At 43.2% G+C, this 25,787-nt stretch overlaps 1 protein-coding gene across 4 annotated transcripts in view; it reads right to left on the bottom strand.

The window, feature by feature from the left end:
* Positions 1–25,787, bottom strand: part of EPB41L4B (erythrocyte membrane protein band 4.1 like 4B) — a 194,664-nt gene that overhangs the window by 85,118 nt on the left and 83,759 nt on the right. For 3 of the 4 annotated variants that reach the window (XM_080380005.1, XM_080380002.1, XM_080380003.1), the window contains exons 16-17: positions 8,470–8,651; positions 2,931–3,046 (exon numbers count right to left, since the gene is read on the bottom strand). In XM_080380005.1, coding sequence (XP_080236131.1) covers positions 2,931–3,046; positions 8,470–8,651 — 298 coding nt within the window. Of the gene's footprint in view, positions 1–2,930; positions 3,047–8,469; positions 8,652–16,845; positions 24,175–25,787 lie in introns of those variants that run through there. The other variant, XM_080380004.1, reaches the window with a different exon arrangement.

The following is a 25,787-nucleotide window of genomic DNA, read 5'->3' as shown; positions in this document are numbered from 1 at the left end:
AAACTAGGGAATAAAAAGCACTTAGTAGAAGTCAATGGAGTGGTGGAAAAGAGCTGTTAACGTTTCAATTTTTTTTTTTGCCAGAAACTAGACACAACTGACCGCTCATTAAATCTGTTCGCTGCTGGGCTGAGTAGCTAGTTTACCATAACCAAAGGAGCGTTAAAGGCTACCCTCTCAGTGAAAAGTGCTTGTCACAGTTCAGGGCTGTTCAATCCTGCCTAACCTGCCCTGCTGCCTTTGTGCTAGGTAGTGCTCCACAGCCCTTCAGCCTAGGGTTAGCCCAATGTTTATAGCATGGCCATCTCTTTCACTGGAGAAGCCATCTGCTGAGGCGACTCCAGGCTCTGCTCAGAGCTCAAAGACCTGCGGTTTGTTTGGTTTAGCTTTACGAGCTCTGTGTACACATTTCACTAGGATCGAGGTCAGGAAATGGTGCTTGAAGAAGAAACCACAAGCGAGGGGCCAAACGAACTTCAGAATGATTTGTCGGTCACAACCCACAGCCTGTAAGTAACATGAGGGCTTGATCGCTGAGCTGCTTTCCAGTGGTGGTTCTGGGCCTGTTTCAAGAGCACATAACATTTTCAGATGGCTCAAAATGGGTATTTTAATAAATTTTGAGGGGCCGGCCTCCTTTGCATTCACATGGTAACCACTGTTCACGGGAAAGCTGCCCAGCTCTTTAAACCCAAACCTTCTATGACTGCCAGGAGAGGGTTTTCATCAGACAGCCCATGTCTCTAGCCTTGCCTTCTGCTGAGCTTCTGCCAGAAACAGAAGCATTTAGCAGCTCCTAGTGCTCATTGCAAGACTTTTTCATCAGCTAAAATTTGACTGATGGCAGTCTCACCACAGCAGACACAGGCTGCATTTACTGTGCAGCTGCATTTATTGTGAAGCGCTGACTTGCTATGATACTGGGTTCTGCTTATTAATCCTTAAATAAATAAAGCATCCAACTGTGGACAAGATTCTAAGGCTGTCAGGACAAGCCAAAGAAAACCATTAGTTATAGAAGAGCTGAGTTCTCCCTCCAGGGCTTTTCAGAGAAGAGCGAGAGGTTCAGAGGTCAGGCTTTGCCAGGCAGAAGTTGCAGGGACTTCTGCTGTACTGAGACTACTTGCACAGTGCAGAGGAATACAGGACCAAAGTGTTTTAAGCTTTCACTTGTGGAAAGAAAAAAGGCCATAAAACTACTCATTTTAAAATCGTAATACCATTGAGATTATCTCTTCGGATCTTTTGTGCAACACAGGCCAGACTGGTTTATCCACTTGGGCACTGTGGTCAACATAGAGAGAGTCATCCCACTTCTTCACTTCAGCCCTTTATATGTGCCAAACTGGGCTGTCAATAAGCTCAATAGTGTAGGACAGTCCTTTAAGACATGTTTTGGACATTGAAACTAAGTGAATGTTCTCAGCTGGGGTTCAGATAGAGTACCAGTAATTACATCTGAACTTCAGCGCTCCTCTCAGAAGAGCTGGGTATTCACTGCATGTGTCTGCAAGGTGAAGAATTTTCCTTGGACAAACTATGTCAACATCAATTAGCTTTGCCTGTAAAAAACTGTACTTATTACCAGTTAAGATTATTTCTTAGAAGAAGAACTTGAGAAATGTCCATGGGAAAAATATGACTTCTTTTCCATTTCACCTCATTTTGTTTACATCATGTTTTAACTTTTTATCCCCACTCAAACCAACCAGTCAGACAAAATGACAGCTCCTCACAGGTGATAACTAAATCGATCTGGCAAAAAGTCATATTCCACCTTCATCTGTTCATTTAGAAGTCTCCAAAAGTCATGACATAGGTCATTGCCTCACGACCACATTCATAAGGCATAGGGACTGCAGTCCTTAGCTGAACTACACCACCACCCCAGGACACACCCTGAACATGGTTCTTCAAGCAGATCTTCATGACGGAAAATCCACTCCATTATGGATTAACTTCAATTAACTATAATGTAGAGAAAAGTATTCCAAGATTTCAGGTTTTATTAGAAACACCTGACTCACTGATTTTCAGCCTTGACTTCCATCTCCTGGATTCTCTCATCCAGATTATGCTACATAGATATACACCCCCTTTGTGCTTGTATTTTTGATACACTTTGCCACCTCTCCTTTCATTTTAATTTCCCTAATGCTTGTTGAAATAATATAAAAACAAAAGCTAGGTAAAGTAATTTAATTGCGTTCTGCCTTGAACGGACAGAAAACTCTCAGAACATCATGTTTCTTTAACAGGTCTGTGTAGTCATCAGGCGCCCAGACCCACTTTCTTTGAAGCCAGTGGCAACGGTCTCAGTGACATCACTGGCTCCGGCTTAGGACAGACATGGTTGCAAACCAGAGGTCCAGGTCTCCGTGGCTCTATCCAGACTCAGCTCAAGGCACTCCACAGTGCAGGCACAGTGGATCTTGCCTCACATGGGTACAAGAAGCCACTGACCTGCTGGCCTCTGATTTCTGGCAGAAACAGTGGGACACCACCGTTTTGCCACCTCTGCAAAAACTCACTCATAAAACACCCACTAACATCAGATGCCAGAGGGGTTTTAAGGTGTAACACGAACTCCTCATGTAGAAACCCAAGATTTTTTAAAATCACTTAAAGTGTTGATGTTTTTTTACAACTCTGGGCTGCCTAGATGACTAACTTCACAACTAAACTAAAACTACATCATAACATTGTTGCAGCAGCTTCTGAAATTTTAAAAGGCAAAGCTGAAGGAAACGCTAACTCTAAAACCCAAACCCCAGTCCCATAAAGCAATGGTGAGGGGTGATTAAAAAGCAAGCCAGTTGCAGATGAATGTTGATTTGAATTGGAGGTGAAAAAGCAGCAGCTGTTGAATATGAAGTGACAAAAGGGCCCTCTGGCATACATATGTAAAAATATATATGTACATTCTATACCTTGTTCATGCTGATGTGCAGGGCGGGCCATGGTCCAACTACCTTCACACTCTCCGTTTCTATTTTCTTCAGATGAGAAGTTTCATCATAAAGATGGGGAAGTCCTGAGCTCAGTTCTAAAAACATGCCCAAAAGAAAGGAAGAAAGAAAGAAAAAAACACAGTCTGAAGGAGGGCTACAGAAGAACTGCAGAGCAAGACACTCAACTGCATTTGAAGAGACAGTGGTCAGCAAACCATCCTCCCTGCAAAGACCCTCTCAAATGTTTCATAATTATGCCTGTCAGGTCATTTTGCCTTTTTCTATTTAGCAAACAATTCCTCCCCCTCCTCCTTCTGGCCAATCCCTTCATCTCAGCAGGACTTTTGCCAGCTTTGGGCTAGATACTTCTCTCCTTACCTACCCCCTCCACCCCCTCTGTATTCTAAAACTCAGTTGACACCAGTGGGATTATTTATGCAGCCAAGGTGCCACTCTCAGAACATGCGATGTGTAAAGAGATCAGAGTATAGCTTTTGGCTTCTCTCAGACATCTTTATTTATGTCAGCCTCTTTAAGACTGTTGTCAGGAATTTGCTGTGCTTTGTCAACAGAGATTTTGAGCAAGCCACCGACACAGAAAGACAAGGAAAAATATTTTTTGAGACAGCTCTGAAAGGTCTCTACCGACATCTTGGGGATGGTGTGGCATATATATGTATATTTGCAAGTACTCTGAGAAAAATGAGCTTCATCATGCGTCAATTTAACTAATCTCTGCATCCTGTATTTTTTTTTGCCACGGATACTAGGTAATAACAGTTGGGAACAATCTGGTTATCTCTGGAATCTGCTTCAAAGCTCACTGAAATCAATAAAAACCTTGCACTGGCTGCATTTTGGTTTGGATCAGGTTCTTAAGCTGTCCTAAAGATATTAAATATTACTCACTCAAGATCTAATTCTACAGCTGTTTAAATATACATTAAGGGCTTTGCTGACTAAAGACAAACTGCTAAAACCAGCTTATAGGGATATAAGCAAAAAGCTGGTTTTGGCATAGGTTAAACATTATCAGACCCTGAGGTAGTAATGTCCTAGAAGGGGTTAAATAGCAGCATTGACCTCCCCTTGGTGGTCTCCCATCACATGTTAGTGGTGGCAGTTTGGCATTTTTCACATCACAGCTTCTTCCGTGGATATGAGACTGTGAAACTGCCTGATGATACCCGGGAATAAATCACCACAGCCATAAGATAAGACAAGATGATGGGGTTGTTTTTTTGTGAAGAAACACATTCATTCTATTTTCCTGTCAAGATAAAAGCATAGAAGGGAAAAAGTGCCCTATATTCAAGTTTGCTATGATTTAAAACTGACTTTAGAGTTGTTTTTTTGTTTAAAGAGGGAGCTCCAGAAATCAAGCTAGCCAGTTTAGCCTTTTAAGTCAACCTTGAAAATAGATTTTTGAAAAAGGCAAAAAAATGAAGTTCTACAAAAGGCATACATTTCCTGAGTCAGCATTAAGTCTGGGCAAATGCAGGCTTTCATCTCAAGAAAGGATCTGGCAGCACTGTGTTTTTTCAAAGCACCGTTTTTAGCCTGAAACTCAGTCTGTATTACACCATTCTCAGGGTTACACAAGGACTTTTGTAGTGAGCAGTTCAGAAATAAGGGATGTCTTTTTTTTAAGTGATAACCTGCAAGATCAGCCCAGAGTTCCAGATGCAAGCTGGGTCCCCTCTTCTCATTCCATCACCTTCCATCAGAGAAATTCTGCGAGCTACATTGCATACTTGTTGGCATCTGCTTTCAGTGATAGCCCCAGCTGCTGCCGCTGGAGCTGCTCATGTGCACCTGGTAACCCATGCATGACACTGCCATGCCAATTAAGCTTAGCAAGCGGCTCACCCTCCCTGTGTGGCCGTGCTGATGCTGTAAGGCTAACTGCTGCTGAATACAGTGGTCCCTGGGACTGGGATTCTGTGAATACACCGGGGGAAGATCTGCTGCATAAAACGATGTGATCTGTGTACGTTAGCTTGGAGGTGAAGGGCAGCATCAGAAATGCAATAATCAGGCTGAATGCAGGAAAACAACATCTTCTGCTGAACTGCCTTCATAAACGCACACGTCAGATTTGTTTCACCAGATTTCACTTCTTCCAGTAATTGAAGTAGACAAATTACTTGGAATGTGAAAAATCAGGCAGGTCTGGCCTGGATTTGTTTTCTGTAACAAATCGCAGGCCATGTGTTTACTGAGAAATATGCACCAGTATTTAAAGGGAACCTTGGCTGGGTATAATGTTGTTCCCCTCTCTCCTGCCCATTCCCTGTGAATTGTACTGGAATTTTGGCATTTAGCAGAATAGGTGAAGGAAAAGCAGACACTTTCTCCCTCTTCTCAACCTGATGCTCCCCCCATGAGACCTTTTGGCTCTCCAGGAATTTCCACTTGAGATATTTTGGTCACAAGCACCCTCTTTCCCAAAGAGTGTCCCCAGGTTAGTGACCACTTATTTCCTAGAAACACTTTCCCATCAGTGGCCTTTCCACACAGCCTGGAGCCAGACATCAGTCCTCCGTGTCCCCACGTTCCTGATGCAGGTCCCTGAGACTGTCTCCTCTCTGCCTGGGTTTTTCTTGTCCCACAGACTGTGCCATGTGTGCTGTGCTACATAATTGACTGACAGCCAGCATGCTCCCAACTGTTCCAGCACTATGAGTCCCTTCCACAAGCTCTCTACAAGATGGTTTTCTCAGCATTTTAATGAACCCATTAAAAACAAAACAAACCAAAACAACCCCCCTGACCACCAACCTTGAAAAAGCACCCAGACCCGTCACCCCAAACTGCAAATGAGTAACTTTGATTCTGTTTTAAGGGAAGTGGTCCTACTCATACCCTGCCACCACTGCTCTAATGGCATACATGTGCCAGGTCTAACCGCAGGCTGGCTTTTCAAGGTAGACCAGCTTTGTGCCTCCAGCCAGGTGCACAGGTACAGGTCTCCTCAGGGGATCAGCGATGGGTTGCTGTGGGGCAGCATGCCTGCGCTGAGACCAGCCAGTGCACAGCAGCACAGCTACCTACCCAAACAACTCAGCTGGGTGCAGCCGGCATGCCTGCACCACGGCTTTCCCCCGGAGGCGCCCCGTCTCCTTCTCTCCTGTAAAGAAACTGGGAATTGGCATATGGCGCTACTGGCATTAGGTCATGCCAGGAACCAGAGCCCATTCCCTTTCTCTAATCAAATATTCAGCACAAACCAGACAAGCAAACAAAACAAAGAGAAAAGTAAAGCCACCTCCAGGAAGAGGTGCTACCTGCGTTTCTTGGCTGCTGAAGTCCCCGCAGAGCATCGCAGCTGCTGGGCAGGCTGGGGGGCCTGCGCCCCACAATGGTGCGGGGTTCAGGGGGGAGAGCTTGTGCTCTCCATGCCTGGGGGGATGCAGCCTCCTGGGCCCCACAATTCACCTCCCAGGTAACACTGGGTTTGCCCTTCTGCTTTTCTAAGTTTTTTCCCAAGGTTCTTTCAGCAATAAGGAGGAGTAAGAAAGCAGTGCAGCCTAAGAGGAGACACAGAGCTGGTATAAACACCCTGTACGGTGTTTCTAGCTGTTGTTTCTTTAATCACCTTCTGCCCTAGAGCCAGGCCTGGCTTGGCATAGCCCATGGCAGGGCAGCGGGGAGCTGGAGACCAGCCCGGCTGCTGGGGCAGAAGCTGAGGCCCCAGGGGCTGATGTGGGGGCCCGGGCTGTGGGCAGGATGGGTAAGAGACCCCAAGAGGGGACAGGGCCAGCAAAGCCTGCAGTGCCCTCAAGGCCACTATGCTCATCATCAGCATGGCTGGCTCTGACCAAATTTCCTGTCATGCTTCAACTCTAATTTGGGAAAGAAAAAAATATGGGCTGGCACACCCCCCAGAAAGGTCACTGCCTCCTGCCGTACCACGCCGTCAGCCCAGGCAAGGCTTTCCAGCTCAGCCTTGCCAGCATCCCTCTGCTGCCAGTGCTCAGCCACCACTTGTGGTGGCCCTGTGACCAGCCAGCCAAGGCCCAGCAGGTGCACAGCCAAGGCGAGCTGCCCGCAGTCACCCCGCAGGATGGTGGCACTGCCCGCCCTCCCGCATGGCACCGAGCCCACGGCCAAGCTGCAGGTGCCTGCCAGCAGCACAGGGGTGCCCAGTGGGCTGGGCCGGGCAGGGAGCCGTGCTGGCAGCATGCCATGCCAGCCCCACCAGTTTGCCAGCACCAAGGTAGGCCAGAGTGGAGCGTATGATCAGCAGGAGACAGAAAATCTCCTGAAGGCTGCTCCCAAGAAAGCAGCTCTACCAAAATCCCCAGCAAGCAATTCATATTGCTGCTGAGGATTCCATCCTTCAACATCTACAATGCCTCACGTTTTGTTCCTCGAGCTTCCCTCCTAAAAACTGTTCTCTCCCTCTCCTTGGGAAAGAAAATTAAATAAAATGTTTCTGGATTTCTGAAACAAAGTCTGATTGAAACAAAGTGCTTGCGCAGATAGATGCCTGTGCATCACCGCTGGTGTCGGACAGCCTACAGTCAAGGTCACCCAGTACCGTCCATTACAAGACCCAGATTTCAGGAATTTGCAAGGTGTCAGATTAACTGCCCAGGCTGAAAGTTATCTCAGGGTGATTTACAATTATAAAGTCAAAAATTGGGTAAAGGAAGAACTTACCATCATCCCCTTGAGGCAAGGAAAACAACAGAACATGCCTTGCTTTGCCCATCTTCTGAAATTCTGACACAGCTTTAGCATCTCACACACAGCAGAGTGCAGAGATTATAACTTTGGAAAGCAAGAATTAGGATTGCTCAATGGCAGGGATGTTTCTTTTCCAGTTCCTGTGTAAACCTACAAACACTTGGCCAAGCTATATACCCTTTAAAAAGTCTGTACACATTCAGCAGCTGAGACTTACACCCAAAGTCCCCAAGGCTGCACCAGGAACAGATAGGCTTCTCTCCTCTTTGCTTTCTACAAGCCAAGAATTTCTCTACTGAGAAAGCAAGCATACTCCAGGCATAAGGCTAAGCAGGAATTGTTCCCATTACCCAAAATAAGAGCAAGATGCTGTTTGTCCAGGGCTCTAAAACTTTTGCTCTTTATGCCCATACATGAAAGCAAGAGTCAGATCCAAACAATGAGGGCTGAAGGCCAGCTCAGCAGATCAGCAAAAGACAGCAGATGAGGACAGGCTTGTGAAACTATACAAATAAATAGCAACAACAAAAAAATAGCCTGTGCCGAGTGGCTGGAGACTCCTATCTGTGACTAATTGGGTATTTGTTCAGCTATGGAACATCAGTCTAACACCAAATCCCGCAACACTGTAGCAAAACCAGGAAATTGCAAATCTTGTCTCATTTGCGCATGCTACAAAGCTAGCAAATAGTAACAGGAAGCATGTTCTTCAAGGAGAGTAACTGAAACGCATGTTGTTTTCCTTTCTTTTCCTTCGCCTCCTTGCCAGAGGCAAATCTGAAAGCAGCAAGAGTTACTGAAATGACATTCACTGCAGTGGACTTACTGTTTGGGTTTGGAACTCCAGAAACAATGTCTTTGCTGTCAGGAGCAAGGGCGCCGTAATTTGTGTGGTGGTGGTGATGGCGGTGATGGTGGTGGTGCCTTGCAGGCATTTTTGTGGTATATGGTGCTCCACCATTTTCCTCAATGTTGAACTGATGCAGATCACTGTTGTTCAAGGGATAGCTACAAAATAAATTCAGTTCAAATTAGAGCGGTAAACAGCAGGACTTTTGGAGAGACAGAGTACAAACTTTCTCGGAGAAAAAAAAAAGCATAGCTTTTTTGTAAATAAATTTTTAATGAGGTATATCCCAAATCTTTACAGTTTTCTGTTAACAGGAGACTGTAAGATGAGGAAAAAGGATGCCTCTGCTTGTTTGGCATCAGAATTATTTTTGCATATTTTTTCAGACTTCATCATCAGGATTTTTTTTCATTTTACACACTACACATAATCTCTGCTAGACTCTTACACTGAGTCAGATTCTGACTTATGGAATATGATTCTCAAAACCATCAAAATTTGTCCTGCAGGACTTTTCAACTTTACCTGGGATAGCAAAGTGGTCAGGCAAACAATAACTCCTTTGAAGCGAAAATGTCAGAAGAGCAGACTAAGGAAAGTCCCAGAATAACATTAATTCCTGAGAACGTTTTGGCCTCCAAATTTACTGTGCAAAATAGCTGAATGAAAAATCTGTGACTTGGGGGAAAATGGAGAGATCTCCCATTGGAAATAAAAGTTTTTACAGGTAACAACATACAAAATAGTACTTAGTCAAAAAAGGAATCGCACCTGTGCTGGTAAACTAGCTAGTTTTTTGTTTTTTGGTGGGTTTTTTTTTGCCTATATTTAGTTAGGAGATTAACTGTTTTCAGTTGACAATATATAGAGAAATGGAGACATGTTGAAATTTTAATTCGTCATCTCCAGCTCAGAGGTGTCAAATGACATTGCTGATTTTCTTCAATAGTTAACTGATGCTGTTTCAGTTTATTGCTTGAAATGACAATGAATTTCTAGAAATTATATTTTCTCTCCATGCCAGCAACCAAAAAAGACTGAGATAACTCTATGTAGATACTGCAAATGACTTGAATGTGCTTTTCTCAGAGGAGTGCTTAGAATTTTTATAAGGTTTTAACTTATTCCATACTATTGCACTAGACAGTAGTTGCAGTAAATCAATTCATTCCAAGAAAAGATGAATCCCCTGCCCATTTGAAAAACGTGGCATGGGTTTTCAGTTTGCTTTTATTACTAACAGCAGCTGAAAACCTGACAATATGGAATAAAGACAAACGATAATTAAAGGAACAATGAATAAATTATACCTAGCTATTTGCTACGTAAGTTCTCTGCAGATTACTTACTGATTCAAAGCAAAATTAACCAGTCATCTGCAAATGAACATATCCGTACAATTTCCAAAGGTATGCTGAAGCACGCAATTTGGTACATCATTAATAACCACTGTCTTCTTAGTAACATCTGACAATACGAGGTTTCTGACTGGGTAGTAATTGAATAACACTTTTATGCTGGTTACTTTTTGCAAGCAGGAGGCAGGGAGAGGAATGTTGTGTATATTAATCTTGGCAGATTCCCAGCATGTGGCAACAACTGCCAATAAAGGCACTTCTGATGCCTTATTTGCCTTAAGGAAACAATACAAGTAGGTGTCTGTTCCACAGGGGACAGCTTTGGTGAGCTCAGATAATCCAGGACAGGCCTGTCTTTTGAAACTGCACTATATCTTCACTGTTCTAATCAAATCAAGCAAGTGTCTACTGGGGGAAAATGGTAGAGGTTAATGAAATTGCACACTAATTGTAACAGCTCTCCTGCACTCTCTCTTCAGGCGCCTTGAATTGAAGTGACATTTTTTGACTTAGAGGATAGCTGGGTTTTTTCCCACAGTTAAAACCCTTCTTGGAAATAAGATCAGTTTTGGGCTGGAGACTCAGCACATCCTTTTTTTCAGTCTGTGATTCAATATTTTTTTTTTTTCAAGCCACAAAACCTCACGTGCTTGGGAGTTGCTTTCATTTTACCTGTTGGCAGGCTGGTTTAGCAGACATTTGACTGGTCTTTTCAAAATGAATGAGATCACACCAAATCCTTACATTGACTCTTACTGCTATGGGCATGAGGTAGTTTCCATGCTAAAATGGGAATGAGCTGAGCAACTGAAAGAACTTAAACCCCTCTGGCATGTCAAGCATGCACCAAATTCCCTAGACTTATTTCTTGGCTGTCCAGAGAGGAGTGCTCACACCATGTAAAATGCAGGGAGACCATTACTTCAAAGAAGTAAAAAGATAGCCCAGCAAAGCTGATACTCAGGTATGCACTGAAATCCTTGAGGACAGTAAGTCACAAAGCTCCAGTCAGGATTTCAATACCCAGGCAGTGCACTTTGATGTGATATCCCATGTTGAAACTGTTGGCCCACTTAAAAGGATGTGATCATCTGCACTCTTCCAGGGCTGGCAGCAAATAGCAGATACTGAGGCAAACTCAGTGGTCAGTCAGCTCCTGCACATCTGATGGATATGGGGTTGGGCTGAGGAAGACTTTTGCACCCTTACTCTCACCGCTAGACTGATGAGTTACTGAACAATCATAAACGACACGGCTTGCAGCAGCCCCAGAGCCAGACTGCTAGAAGAGTTGACAATGCCCAAATAAAAATATCATAAGTAGTCCAAATCCCTTTTCAGTGTACTCTCTACTATAATTTAGGGGGACACTGGACATTTTAGTGCAGTTTCTACAAGGCAGCATCATTATTATCTTATATCATGTCTGTTTTTCACTTGTTTTTCTGTTCTTCTACTGTCTTAAATCTAGAGTCTTGAGACTTTTCCCCTCAATGCACCTTTTTGCTACTAACTTCTCTTTCTATTGCTTGCTTCCATCTGACTTACCTGAACAGGTAAACGTGCTCATGCATCCTTCCCAACCCATTCATGCAAATAAATCACTATTTTCAACAAACCAACTTTCTGACCATATCCTAAGTCCTCCAGGTTTTCCTACTTGCTCCCAAGACACCAAGTAGTGCTCTCAGACTATGTGCATGCATAGACAGGTATCAGTTTTCATCCTTTCTCTTGTATTTGTCTTTTGGCCCTCCTAATATGCCAACCTTATACCTTTGTTTTACCCTTTAATAGTCATTTGGCTGTCCTGCAGCTTTCCTCCTTTTCCTCTGTTATTTACCTGTGTAGTTCTCTCAACAAGCTTCAGCTGCTTTCTATACAACCAACTGTCCTTCAAGGAAAATGAGGCTGGGCCCTACAGGCTATTATGTAAAGAAAGAAAAAATTTCTAGCTTCTCTGTCCCTCCCTCCGGCAAAACACTCCTGAGGATTCAGATATTGGAGGCTGAACCTTCAAAAAAGCCAGGCAAAGTTCACAAGACACTTGGTATTGCCTTTCGTCTCAAACTCACATACTTACTTTCCTCTGACCAAAAAGGCAGCATATTGAGGAACAAACAATATGAGGGCAAATAACATGCATCTTCTGATTACTTTTTCAATTTTTTAAAATGTTATTTAAATTACTAGTGCTGTACCCCAATTTTATACTCCGCACCCTTTGCTTTAAAAGGTATTTGCAGTTGACATGCTTGCATTTCATGTGCTCCAGTCATCTACTGCCTTATCAAACCATGCCTCTAGCATGCAACTCACACATACAGCAGTGTTAGGACATTATTAAAAAAGTGGAGAACAGAAAGGTATTTGAAAGACTGAAGTATGCACCTTTCTTCTCAAAGTCAAATTAAGCCAGCCTGTGTTACCCTAGCTGATTGTCTGAACTGATTCTTCAACATCTTCGCTAGCAGAGACTCCATGACCTCCTTGTGCAATTGATTTCAGTGTCTCACCATGCCTACACTTACTGCTTTGTTCGTCCTGTCTCCTTTACTGCAATTTAAGCCTGTTATTTCCTGTCCCATCCATCGCAGATGCAACGAACAAGCTATTTCTTGCTACAGAAACCTGTGTTTTCGAAAACGGCTCTTCATATCTCCCTTCAGAGTCTGAAGAGCTCTGAATTCTTCAGTTGCTCCTCACAGGCCACACATGTCCTACACCTCTGATACATCTTGCCGTCCCACCCAGCCAGCTGCCCCCTGCTCGGCCTCCGATGTGTGCTCAGAACCAGGTACCCCATTCCAGCTGAGGCCTTGCAAATGCATTGCAAAGAGGAAGGGCTGCTTCCCGTGTTCTATGGGCTCTACTCCTCTTTATACACTGGAACATGAGGGGTTTTTTTTTTGCATAAGTAGCCTAGGATCGTTGACTCATGTTCAACTTCTAACCCTCAAGACTCCTAAAGTGGCCAGGTTTCCAGCCCCCACAACCTCAGCTGTGAAGAAGGTTACTCCTACCTAACAGCATAAACTGACTACGATTCCTCCTGAGCTGTGTCCAAAATTTTCTCATGTGCTAAGACCATAACCTGTCCAGGACTTTTCTCTCAAACATGATAGGCCTGGTGTGAGAGGATTTCCTGTTTTGGTGTAATCTTTGAGTAAGTGACAAGAGATATTTTTTCCCCCCCCCAAAACCAATTGCCTTTCTGTGTCATCCTTCCAGCTGCCATCCTCATTCTTCTGTAGAACATAACCATGTAGCCCTGCACGAATACAGAGTAATGAAGGCAGGCTAATTAACATTGATCATATACAGCTGTGGGCTGGCTTCAGGGGCGGTGGGTTGGCTGACCTGGATAAGGTGCAGCTGTGGCTGGATCCTGCTAAGTAGTTAAATAGCTCCAAGGGGTATGGAAGAGGAGCACTGGATGAAGAGAGACCTGGAAGAAGCAGATGGAGAGGAGAGTATGCCCTTGGATGAAGGAGAGGCCTCAGGAGAAAGCAGGGAGAAGCAGGGGGCCCGGATGAGGATAGGCTGGCTGGGAGAGGAGCCTGGAGAAGGAAGCCTCTGGATGCAGCAGAGGCAAGAAGCAGGGTGGACTGGCCTGAAGAGGATGAAGAAACAGCACAAACAGCAGACAAACTTTTGAAACCTTCTGGGGGTTTGGTGGCTGTGCTAGGTCAAGGCGTGGGAACTACTTATTGAAGCTAACCTGGTATGGGATGGTGAAAGTCTTGTTGCAGCTGGCTAGTCTTGATAGTGCTGCAGCACAGGAACATCTTTCACCTGTGTCCCAGAGCAGGCTTACTCTTGCACCCTGTTTGTGTCCCCTTCTTCCACACTCCTCCTGTAGGCATCTCCCACCTGTCTGAAGTTACGCTTGGAGAGCAGAGTGGGGCTTTCTTCTCTCCCCTCCTTGGGGAGGCTGGTGGGGCAATAGCAGAAGGCAGGCTCAAACTATGGTGCCTCCTGGATGACTCTGCATTTTTAGACCCTCCCTGCTATAGCAAACAGTGGTTTAAAAATAACCCCAGGCTTCTAGGTCTGGTTGTGATGCTTGTGTGGGACCACACCCATCTCTATTCTTCACTTTGAACACTGCTTCTACACCAAAACACTGCAGTTTTCTAATATTTAAAAATCCTCAAAATTTACACGAACATATTCACAACTCCCCTCACTCCTCCCCCAGCTGCAGCTCTGAGCAAGCCTGACTGTGACCTTGGGCAGCTTTCAGCAGCTCAAATCCAGACTGCAGACTTTGGGCTGAATGTGTTTGGAGGCTCCCCCAACCACTTCGCTCCCTAATAGGAGACATTTCACCCACCGCCATATCATAACAACACTTTCTCCAACATGGAAATGGGCTTTAGAAGTGCTCCTAAATGGCAGTCAGTGGAACTGTTAAAGTATATATTCAGGTGTATGCATGGAGAAGAGACTCTCAGGAGTTTAACAAAAGCAGCCACTGCCTGTGAAGCTTCAGTGTGGCAGCTGGGGGGATGAGACTTGTCAGCTGTATTAAGCTAAATGTTCATTTTGGGGGCTTAATCTCCTCCTTTGGGAAATGGAAAAAACATAAAAAGAAAAAAAAATGTCTTTGGGTTTATCCCCTGCCCATTCTTCAAAAGAAGTTAAAAAAAACCCCAAACAAACCCAAGTGAATTTTTAGCCAGGCTTGCTTTAATCGTGTTTAAGAATCTCTCATACCCCTTGTGTTGCTAGAGCATGTACAGCAGCACAGAGAGCCTAAGCATTTTGCATACCCTGGAAATTTCCCTGTGGAGAGGAATGAAGAGGAAATAGGGGGACAGGCAGAAGCTGGTATTCTGCGTTATCAGTTACGGGCCAGAGTCACTGGACTTTGCTTCAATGCAAAAGACTTTGAGAGGACCAAGCATTATACAACAAGGGAACACAGACCATGGCAAGAGGGCTGCTTATAAAAGAGGAAGGATGAAGTTTCATTTTTGCAGCCAAGAACTGGGACATATAAAAGCAATGAATGTTCTAGGAACACTAAGTAAAGGATTGGGATCACTAAACCCAAACTTAGTTGTTATTTTTTTTTTCCTGCACTGTGTAACAAAGATTTCTTTGCTGGCCAGAACTGGTTTCCTAAACTGTGAGAAGTAAAATTAAAGCTGACAGCGCTGCTACACTTCCACGCTCTGCCCTGACACCACCAGATGACAGCAGAGCTGGCCCACTTGCTTCCTTCAGAGAAGGCCTGGGAAGATGTGTTGCTGCCAGGGACCATCAGCAGTCCCCATCCATTCCCAGGGACACCTCAGAAAGCACAGTGGGCAGTCATTAGCCTTCTCCCAGACAGACAAACCAACCTTGGAAGGCAATAGAAAATGGCGATGAGGAACTATGTATTCAAAAATGGTGATGGGAGCAGGGGGAATTTCTCCTGTAGGAGATAAAAGTATATCCAGCAGCAGCCTGCATTACAAGATGCTGAACTAAGTTTTGAAGCAGGAGTAGTCTGGAAGTCTCTCCAAGAAGAACAGAGCCTGCAGCAAAGCATGTTCTAATAAAATACCAAGAAACAAATCTTGACTCGACAAAGCCATTGTCCTCATAGATTTCACCTTATCTACATAAAGATCATTAAAAAAATACTGCCTTGCAAAACTGTCATGCAAAATATGCCTGCTGGGGAACGAAACTTGCTTTTCTACATTTACAAATGGTTTTAATTAATGATAACGATAGCTAATGATATTTAATCACCTGTCAAAAATATTCATTGTCCCAAGTGCCCTTGCAGATGAGAAAAGCTCTGAAAAGCGGACACAAAATTTTCTAAGACAGATGAAATCCTCCCCCAAGTCAGCACTGCCTTCCCCTTTCCGTCAGAGGCAGACAATGCATGCCTGTCCCTGGGAAACAAAACAGCTTGGGGTGGCTAACCCAAGCAAGCTAACTCAGGTTAAAACAGGAGCAAAACCTGGGGAGGAACTCTGGCCTTCAAGACATTGTGCAGCTGCTCCCAGGTTGCTAACCACAGTACAGCCTCTTCCACCTCTTAACCGTTAAGTAACTCAGGCCCTGCGAGCTACGCACATCCCTCTCTCTCTCCCCCCTTCTCAGTATCACACACCGGCCAAGGCACGCAGACAGAGCCAGGAAGAGGCCTGAGGCTTAGCTAATAGAGGAGAATATGAGAAACCACGGGACATGACAGAAGACGCTGCCCAACATAACAGATGAAAGCGTAAGCAGCTAACAAATGCTACAGAGCACGCCCTGGGCTGCTGGATTTCACAGTTCACTATGGGAGACCTACAAGAGAAATGGCCAAACTTCACAGAGCACTGAAGGAGAGCACTGGGGGCTTTTCGGTGAGGACAACCTTGCAAGGCCAACACTGCCTAGGACACCGTATCAGTAACGTCACATAAGATCCAAACTACCCAGGAAATTTAAGTATGGACTGCGAGCAGTGTGGGGAAAAAGCAGGGGTTACTGAGAGGAGACAAGGGAAAGGGATGGGATATCAGGGAAGAACAAGCACGGGAAAATGGAGAGGAGGGGGAGAAAAGGGACCAGCCACATGTAAGCAAGCTGCTCATCAGTATCAAGCCCCAACCATTGCAGTCTGGGCCACCATCTTAACTGTAGTCCTATTTTCTGGGGGAGTGCGTGCAAGCAGGATTGAGCTTTCTGTGCTGCCCCATGTGTGTGTGCTGCTGCTATGTCTGGGGGTAGTGCTAAAGGCACTTCTCTCCTGTTTTGCTCTGCATGGCTGGCTGGATGCGTGCTCTATGTGTATTTACATCTCTGGAGTACGCGCTCGGCATCTCTACAGACTAGGCTTGGAAACCAGGATCTACAGCAGCCTCACATCCGGCAGATTAGGAAGGTGAAATCACTTTAGCCTTAAAGCCAATCCACTGGATTTGCTTCCTTTAACAGTATGCTCCCATCTTACAAGATCTCCTTTCCGTCTCTGTCCCTACAAAGCTGAAATTTCTTGGGAAAAAAAAGTTTTTAAAGGAATAAATCAAACTGTAGATGTTTCATGCTTCTAAATTATTCAGAATCTGAATGCTGCTAATGTTCTACAAAGAAATATGAGGTCTTCTGAATTTCCAGTAATTTTTCGTAACTTCAAAGTCCAGTGTGAACACACATATGACCTCCATTTAGGTTATAGATTTTTGCCCCTTTAGCATGCTACCAGTAAAGCCACTGAATAGGTACAGCGTGCAGCAACTTCACGTCGTTGCTCAGACAGTATCAACAGGTAAAAGCAACACAAAATCGATCACTCAGCACAGCAAGGGCTCCCTTATTTACAAACTTGAGACCTTTCCTATCTCTGCGCTTATTGCAACACTTGGGCAACTCATCTCAGTTACAGCAAGAAACTGTTCATTTTATTTTAAAAGCAATTTTCAGACCTTTTTTTTTTTAAAGTCAGAAGTTGAGAATGAGACACAATAAATACAACAGTAGAATCTGAAAATGAGTGATAACAAATGGATCCCTCCTGGGCTCAACATTTTGATACAAAAACAGCATCCAGTTTTACATTCAAGTTCCTTGAAGCCTTGCTTTGAATCACCCTTGCTTATTGATTCAGTGAGCTCCAGATGATGTAGACACGGATGCTGAAGTCTCAAAGCTCCCCTGCCTCTTTCATTCCTCCTCTCCATTCCCACAGTCTCTAGCAGACTTCATTGCTTTTTCTTTTCCAGTTCCTCCCATTGCACATTCCATTGTAAAACTCTGCTTCACCTAAACTCCCTTGAGCTTTTTGTCTCCCTGGCCCATATTACTTCTGAGCTCTCCCTTCCTTCCTGTCCTACTCCTATGCTCTTACTGATGAGACTCAGCTTGGAGACACCATGATGCTGGCCCTGATGGCTGCCAGCAAGGCCCCACAATTCAGGGGCTTGGCCCCTGGAGATGGAAAGAAACAACAGCTACTTTGTCATCCATTTAGCTACTGAGCTCACTGCTATGTCGTTACACAATTTAGAGAGCACTGGACATGTACTGATGTTTTGTAATTCTACTTCTCTAAGGTTCTCAGAATTGCAGAAATTGGCAATGGCAGGTAAACCATTATGATTATAATTCCAGCACAGACTATTATGGGTTCAGTGAGGAGTAAATAATTTATAAATAATTAGGTTCTTACTGGAGTTTAATTCTAACTAGATGTGGCTATTTCTTTCATTTTCTTCAAGGTGCAGGAAGTAAAAGTTGCCTTTCACTGCTCCATTAAAACAACAACTGTTTTTTATAATTCATCAACATATGACAATGTTAAGCCAGGAACTATGGGTTTTCCAAACTGTTCCTATCTGAAACATCTACTCTTGCTTAATCCAATACATCTTCATCTTTGATACAATGAGCTGCAGGTTTTGCTGTTTGACAGTTTAAAGCCAAAGGTCATATTACTAGTGCTACGAAAAGGAAAAGGAAGAGAAAAAGGAAGAGGAAAAGGAGAACCAAGTACATTACGAACTAGAAATATAGAAACCACAAAAAACAATCAAAAGTGGAAATGTAATTGTGGTGGCAATTTGGAAACAACCCTCGGGGCACTTCCACTGGTTCCCCAATAGCCTTAGCTCAACATTTATCTTATTTTTAAATTGGCAGATTCCTCAGTTCTCAGAAGGTGTGATGGCCAAGGCAGTCATCATGAATCCTTCTTCTGCTAGAGAGAAAATGAATTAAGATTTCTTCTGGAAAGACAGATGCAACAGATCATGGAAGGTAAGATGCCACCAAAACAAAAGGAGTAGTTGACACAGAGTCAAGAGAAAGCCGTTATTCCACAAGCACAAAACAAAAAAGTAACACTGGGTCTAAGATACCAGGGTGGTGGAAATTCCCATCTCCACCAATCTGTGTGCCAAGTCTACCAAGACTCTATCTGAAAATAATATAAATAAAAAAAATCACCATCTTTAGGGATGTTGGATGAGAGATACAGTATTTTTTTAAAAAACACCTTTTCCTCCTGTTCAAAATTGATGGTAAATTACATGCGGAAACTAAAAGCAGGATGTAAGTTATTACAGACATACTTGCATTTTCTGTAGCAACCTACCAGTATGTGCACTGGACAGTCCAGAGAGCCTTGACTCGTGAACTTTACAACTAAACTCAGATTAATGTTTGTGAAAACAACTGTTTGAAAATAAGCCGTTTTGCTTTAAAGGACAGTCATGAAACAGTCATTAGTAACTACCTGAGAGCAGCATTTAGCCTACAGAAGCGTTATTATAGGAAGTGACTCATATCAAGAACTCCAGCTGAATCAAGTTTTTATCTGTTGTTTTTTTTTTTTCATGCAGTAGCAACAAGAGCAACAGCACATGCACTCGGGAAGCAAGCCTTTCTGGCCAGTCACTCCAAGGTACAACAGTGTGTGGAAAACAAGGGAAGGCAAACAAGGTCTTCATCATTACCACACACTGCTTTGCAATGTACTGCAAGAGGCAGACAGAAGAGTGTGGTCTGTTGCTTTACGTGTTTTTTCTTATCTACTTTGACTAGTACTGTTTCTGTCCAAAAGCTGCAGCTTCCTACGTGTCTGGTGCCTGCGGAGCAAGGAGGGCTGTTTTTCCTGCAGGCCCTTTGCCACTAAAACTTGGAAGCATGAATAAAAGCACTGTGTTTTTCTAAGCATTTACAGTTTTGACTGTAAAGTGGGAAAACGTTATTTATTCTGAAATGGCGCAAAGTCCTGCTCCTCACACTGTGGCACAAGTTGGGTTAGAGTGCAGAGGCCTGACCAGCAGAGTGCTAGTTCAAGCTGGCTCTCAAGGATGATTCACGGCTAGCACAGTCTTAACAAAAGATGCTGGGGTCCCAGGAGATCAATCCCTTTCCAAAGCACACCACACACAGTCCGAGATCAATTTTGAAAAAAATACACTTCCTATTTTATGTCCATTAATGCCAGCTGGTCTGTGGCAGCTCTGGCTCAGTCCGTTTGGCTGCCATTAGCAATGCTGCAGTGACAGCATTCCCCTACAAGTCTGCTTTCCTTGGTCCTCCTTTGCAGAGTAAGAGGAAAACCACACATCATCAACAGCCTTTCCAGAGATCTGGTGTGTCAGGTTAGATGGATGTGCACTGAAACTTCTCTCCTTTGAGCTAGGTAGCAGTACCCTGCTTGCTTGATACACAAACTGGAATTTGTGGGAAACCTCCCCTGAAAACAGATGATTGTGGTGCTGAACTGTCTTCCTCCTCTTCCTCAGAGGACTCTATCTATCTAACTTTGATGCCTGAGAAGCAAGTGATATACTCATTTGCCCCGTCTTAAGGTGTTTCCAACTTGTTCCTTGCCAGCAGCTGACGTTCCATTTCCAAAATCACTTGCAAGCTCTAACACTCCTTCTCTTGCAGGCTGAAGAGACATCTTCTGCAACACTCACCCAGAAGGAAGCAAAAATGACATTTTTCATTGCAAAGCCGTAATATACGGTTTGCTCCCATCCACAGTGTGGGAAAGCAATCCTCCTTTTGGTCATTTCGCACATGGGTTCACTGACAAAAGGGTCTGGAAGGACTTGCCAATTGTTTTCCTTGTTTGCAAAGCCCCAACCGCCAGCTTTGGAAACGCATTACAAAACCTGATCCCTTTGTTCACTTTGCCTGTGACTCACAGCAACTAGAGAAAAAATAGCTGAAAATGAAAGTTTAAAGAAAAAGCCCACACTAAAACAATTTACTGAAAGTGCCAACATTTTCAGTATTGTATTTCGGTTTTCAATGTAAGTCATTAGGTTTGCAGCCCAACTTACAGATGCAGTATTGCCTGTTTTTTAATCCCACCAACGGTTCCTGGGGGAGAAGATGCAAGATGACAGGTATTAGAGGGCAAGAGTAAGCCCCCTGCAAATCCCAATACAGAGTGGAGAGCCAGGCCTGAGATCTGCTGGGGAAGAACTGGCTTCCAGCTTCATCGAACACAGGAGAAAGGTATGCAGAGAGATGATCAGAAGATACTCTCAGCCAAGATGTACCAAGCAATTCTGCTGTGCGGAATGCAACCGATTACATGCTGAACTTCAGATCAGTGTAATTTCTCAGATGTACTAGCACTGTACTCACACACACTGCCCTGTCCCCCCCAAGCTGATGTGCAGATAGTGTTTATCACCTGTAATCAGATTACAGAAGAGTTTCTAAACGTATGCTGGTCTTGTAAAAAGAGGATTTCAGACTTGTACAACAAATACACTTCAGAACGGGATGGAGCAAGTTCACACGCAGAGTTCCACAGGTACTCCTGAGAACATGCTTCATTTCAATTCAGAAGGCAAACTCCTTCAGGCAGTTTGCAAGGCTTTTTTAAAACCTCTCTGCATATTCAGAACTCTTTCAAAATGTGTTGATTTCTCTGTACCTAGAATGACTGCGTAACATGCTCTTTGGTAAAAATCCTGTGGCATTTCCTCATGAGGAACTTCCAACACAACACAAACACTCACATACCAGGGCTATCAAGTCCCTGTACTGAGCTTGTGCATCTACAAACTACCAGTGGCTTCCTTTAGTAGCACGAATTAAGCATGTAGTACTGACTGATAATTGCCACTGCTTTCCCAGTATTCTATTCGTAAACAAAAGGTGCTACTACTTTTAACAGCTGAGTTAACCAGTATTTTCCACCCTTCTCCTCTCTCCCCTCATACTTTGTTTTTCACCTGCATTATTTTGTGTTTCTTGAAACACAAAATTGTATTCCTAACATCACAAGACCTGTATTAGTCACTTGTTAAAAACAATACTTTGTTAGTAACAAGTGTGCTAATTTTAGGAAAAAAAACCCAAACCAACGTGCTTTTAACTTCACTTGTACTACCCTGTTCAGATGGGTAATACCCCTTATCCATCTTTGTTCAGGTGATGCAAGCTGCACAGGTTAGTCAGAGCAATGCTGGGGTCAGAGAGGAAACAGGTAGACAGACATGCTCCCTCTTCCCAACCGCATCCCAGCCCACTTGCTTCAAGAAGACAACTGAGACTACAGCAAGGAAGGACAGAGAAATCGATCTCTTCTTACCTATCTGATCACTCAGTGACTTTGCTGGTACAGATTTCTGTGGACAGCAAGGTGGATGTGGCATGAAAAAGTGCAAGGGGAGTGCAGAGTGCGTGAGCTCCTTCTCCAGAGGAGCAGAATGACAAGTGCTTCCCTTGAGGTGACACACACAAACTGCAGAACACACGTGTCCCACAGGTTGTTCTTCACCCATGTGCAGACCTCCTGCACGAGGCATTTTAACACTTAAGGACCGGTTAAGCCTTGTGCCGCCTTTTCTTGCGATCTGTCAGGGAGATCCCTCGTTCAGTGCACCTTCAGCAATAAACCAAAGCACAGATAACAACACATGACGAGGAGGAACACTGACAGCAAACCACACAGAGGCCAGTGAAGTTATATGACAAGAATGACACTGTATTACGAATGTAGGTGTGTGAATCATGAAGCAACAATGCTCCGCTTTAATGTGAGTATTCAAAAAACAAACTCCTTCGGAGGGCATTCAGAGCAGCAGCTAAACTAGGCTCTTCCTCCAATGACTCCAACAAAGTTCCTTTCTTCCTTTCCCAAATAAAACGCTGCTGAAAGAGAGGAAGACTAGCCTGGGGAAACTGAAGTTAGCTTCTGTGATTACCCACCTTAGGCTTACTCTGGCATTTTCACATCTCAGTGCACAATTGCATTATTGTTTTCCCCTGCTCTACAGGGAGGAAACATCGATCCAGCACAGCATTAGTGATTCCAGGGCAAAACAGGTACAAGCACAAGGTGCATCATATCTATCCACCCTCCCCCAAAGTTTTTCAAAAATCAATAAAGCATCATAACAAGAACAAGAAGATTGAAGATTTTTATTTATACAAGCACATACAGGAAAGATCAAAACACATATTAAAAGATAGCATTTGTAAACAAATATATTTCACAAAAAGTTATACACTATCAAATTTTCTCTGAAAAAATTCACGGTTATAGCTGTTTATAAATGTGTATTTATCAAAATCAAGTTAAAAACTACTTCATTTTTAAAATATCCCAAATGAAGATTCATTCATTCCAACAACTTCACAGAGACCACAGGTGTAAGGCCTAATTAAAACAAATGCACGAGTGAAGATGGCACTATGATTTCCAGTTTAAAAAAAAATAAAAATAAAAATCGTCAAGTGATCAAAATACCAGCCAAGCCTATTTAAAGACCTAGGTCTGTAAAATATACATTCAACTTCACAAACATCTAACTTTAAAAAAATAGAGCTATTCCACTGGATCATCCTCATCTTGTAGCGTACCGATTATGAGCTGTGGTTTTGAATCCACTCAGAGAAAAGTTAACAGTAGGTAGTTTGATGCGATTATATAGTTCACTTTCATAATCACATTAAAAATAAGAAGACAGCAGCACCCTTTTATAGCAAGGATTCATTTTTAACATTCTTGCCTTTATAGCAGCAGGTATGGTTTGGGGCAATGCTATCAATATAATTAGTAAGTCAAAAAAAAAAAAAAAAAAAAAGGAACACACATACTCCGTTAAGTTTATTGTAGTATTCTTTCCCTATAGTTGTTTTCAAAGTTAGGCAAGCACCTCTATTTTTGCTGTAGAACACGAAAGTTAAAAACAAATGATACCCAAACCTATGACTACCTCAGTCGGCTCCCTTTGTTGGTGGTCCACAAGCCATTTTGATTGCTAGTATGAATTCTGTTTTTCCCTCCCTCCAATCTCCTATTTGCATACCAACTAAAAAATAAAATTTCTCAAACTTCATCTACTAATTTGACTCAAAAGCAACAAGATATTAAAAATAACTAAGGCACAAATGGCTGATCTTCAACAGCGAGCAGAGGGTCACAGATTGCAAAGTATGGTAGAATGTAAATCCCCAGAAATATTTCTGGTCTCGAGGCACTGAAAACTCTTACCAGCTTTCACAAAAGGTTTTTCAAGATTTTTTTACAAAGATACGGAAAATACTTTTCCCAAGAATGTCCATGAACACTAAACAAGGATGGATGTACATACAAAGACACACACTTTATGCACAATACACTTTGAACATACTGCAGACAGACAAGGACCATGGAATACAATGATCGCCTAAAATGGCAGGTGAAATGAAGGTGGCTGTTTTTCAGAGAGTCGTCATGAGTTTATCTTGGTACACCATGCTTTGGACTCCTCCTAAATTCTTCTGGTTCTGTTCCTGGATATATCGTAAATTGCTGTCCTCTCCACTTGGGGGGGGGTTCCAATATGGCCTGTCATCATGATAGGGTGGCCTGTACCATTTGCACAGTTATTGGTTAGTGAGAGATGGAAGTAAACTTGTGAGTGCTACACAGCAACATGAGTTCATCCAGCAAGTGCTAAGCATGCAAACGGTGTGATGGGCAGCTATCGGTAAGGGGAAAAAAGGGGACAGATCTACAGAGGTCTGATGCAGAAGCCGCAGAAGCAACTCACAATCTTTTAGTTGATTTCAAAAAGGCTTTGAATCAGAGCTCAGTCATTAAAAACCCTCTCTGTTTTCAAGTGTCATAGACAAGTGTTGTGCATCAATGCTCCTGAATCCCACAGGGATAGGGGGAGGGAAGAGGTGGCCATCGGAACGCTAAAGTGTGTACAACAAACAAGTAAAATAAACCGTGTCATGCAAAAAGCTGAGCTCATGAAAATACATCCTTAAGGTCTAAAAAAATTAAAAAAGGCAATCCTAGTAAGAATGGAAATTGCTCTTCCATAAATACTGCCATTCGTTCAGCACCAGTGCAGTTAACTACGTTGAAGCAGCCTGTAAGTTACACAGTCGCACTTGGTTAAGATGAACACCTAGCGTCCATAGTTAGTACAGGTATTTCTCTGTGACTATGTAGTGAAACTTGCAAAAGTACCAAGAGGAAAAATATTTTTTCCTTATTTGTTCATTACTTATTGCTGCTTTGAGATATTAACCTCAACTACTCCTACAGTGTCTCCTGAATCATTGGCCGGGGGAGGAGGGTGATAAATAAATAAAACTTTTGAACAGTATGTAGAAAACCACAACATTTAAGATTCCCTTGTTACCAAAGTTAGGTTGCACTTTTTATTTTGGTATTTCTTTATGCTAACAGAAATACAGGCAGGTTTAGATTTTACCTTTTTTTTGGAGACATTTTAAAGTTACATCATGACAACAGTTAATTGGAATGAATTTTCTCAGAAGACTTAACATTAAGTTAACTGCGAGCAAATACTTTCACTGAAAGGATTTTACTGAGAAGACTGGGACACAATTCTACATATTTCACAAATACTCAACATCCCCCCCATATATAACACGTATTGCACAGGTAGTTCCATTTTAGCCCTTGGTCCATTCTAGATTTGCATGAAAGAATTTCATGCATCTGTGGTTTGATGTCAAGTTCATAGCCAGATTAAGATTTCTCAAATCAAGCTATTCAAGATGCTAAACGCTGAACCCTTCCACTTTCACTCCAAGTTAGAATAACTTGAAGCTTCCACTTTAACCACGCATTTAAATGCTTCTACCTGAGCGGGACAAAAATTCTGAGCACCTTTTGTACCGAGCTTGCATGACTGAGCTATTAAAGTGTGTTTTTTAGCCTTACAAGCCTAGCTATAAAAAAGCCATTGTTCATATTTCACTGACCTTAATCTTTGCCCAGGCAGCAGAGGGGCTGAAGGGGGAGGTTGTCTGCACACATTACAGTACATTTTTGTGCTTATTTCAATATCACTCTGCTCCAGGGTGAACTATTTGGCTTTAAAATGTTACAGACTAGTATCATAAGTGAAGAAATCTTTAGAAAAACTTCAGCAAAACCCCTAATGATTTGTAAAATCATTAGCCTCTCTCAGCCATCACTCTTCTGTAATGTGAAATTGT

This window comes from Falco punctatus, assembly GCF_963210335.1.
Source record: "Falco punctatus genome assembly, chromosome: 3".
Lineage (NCBI taxonomy): Eukaryota > Metazoa > Chordata > Aves > Falconiformes > Falconidae > Falco > Falco punctatus.
Note: the sequence above shows the minus strand (reverse complement) of the source record. Positions and strands in the feature narration are given on the sequence as shown.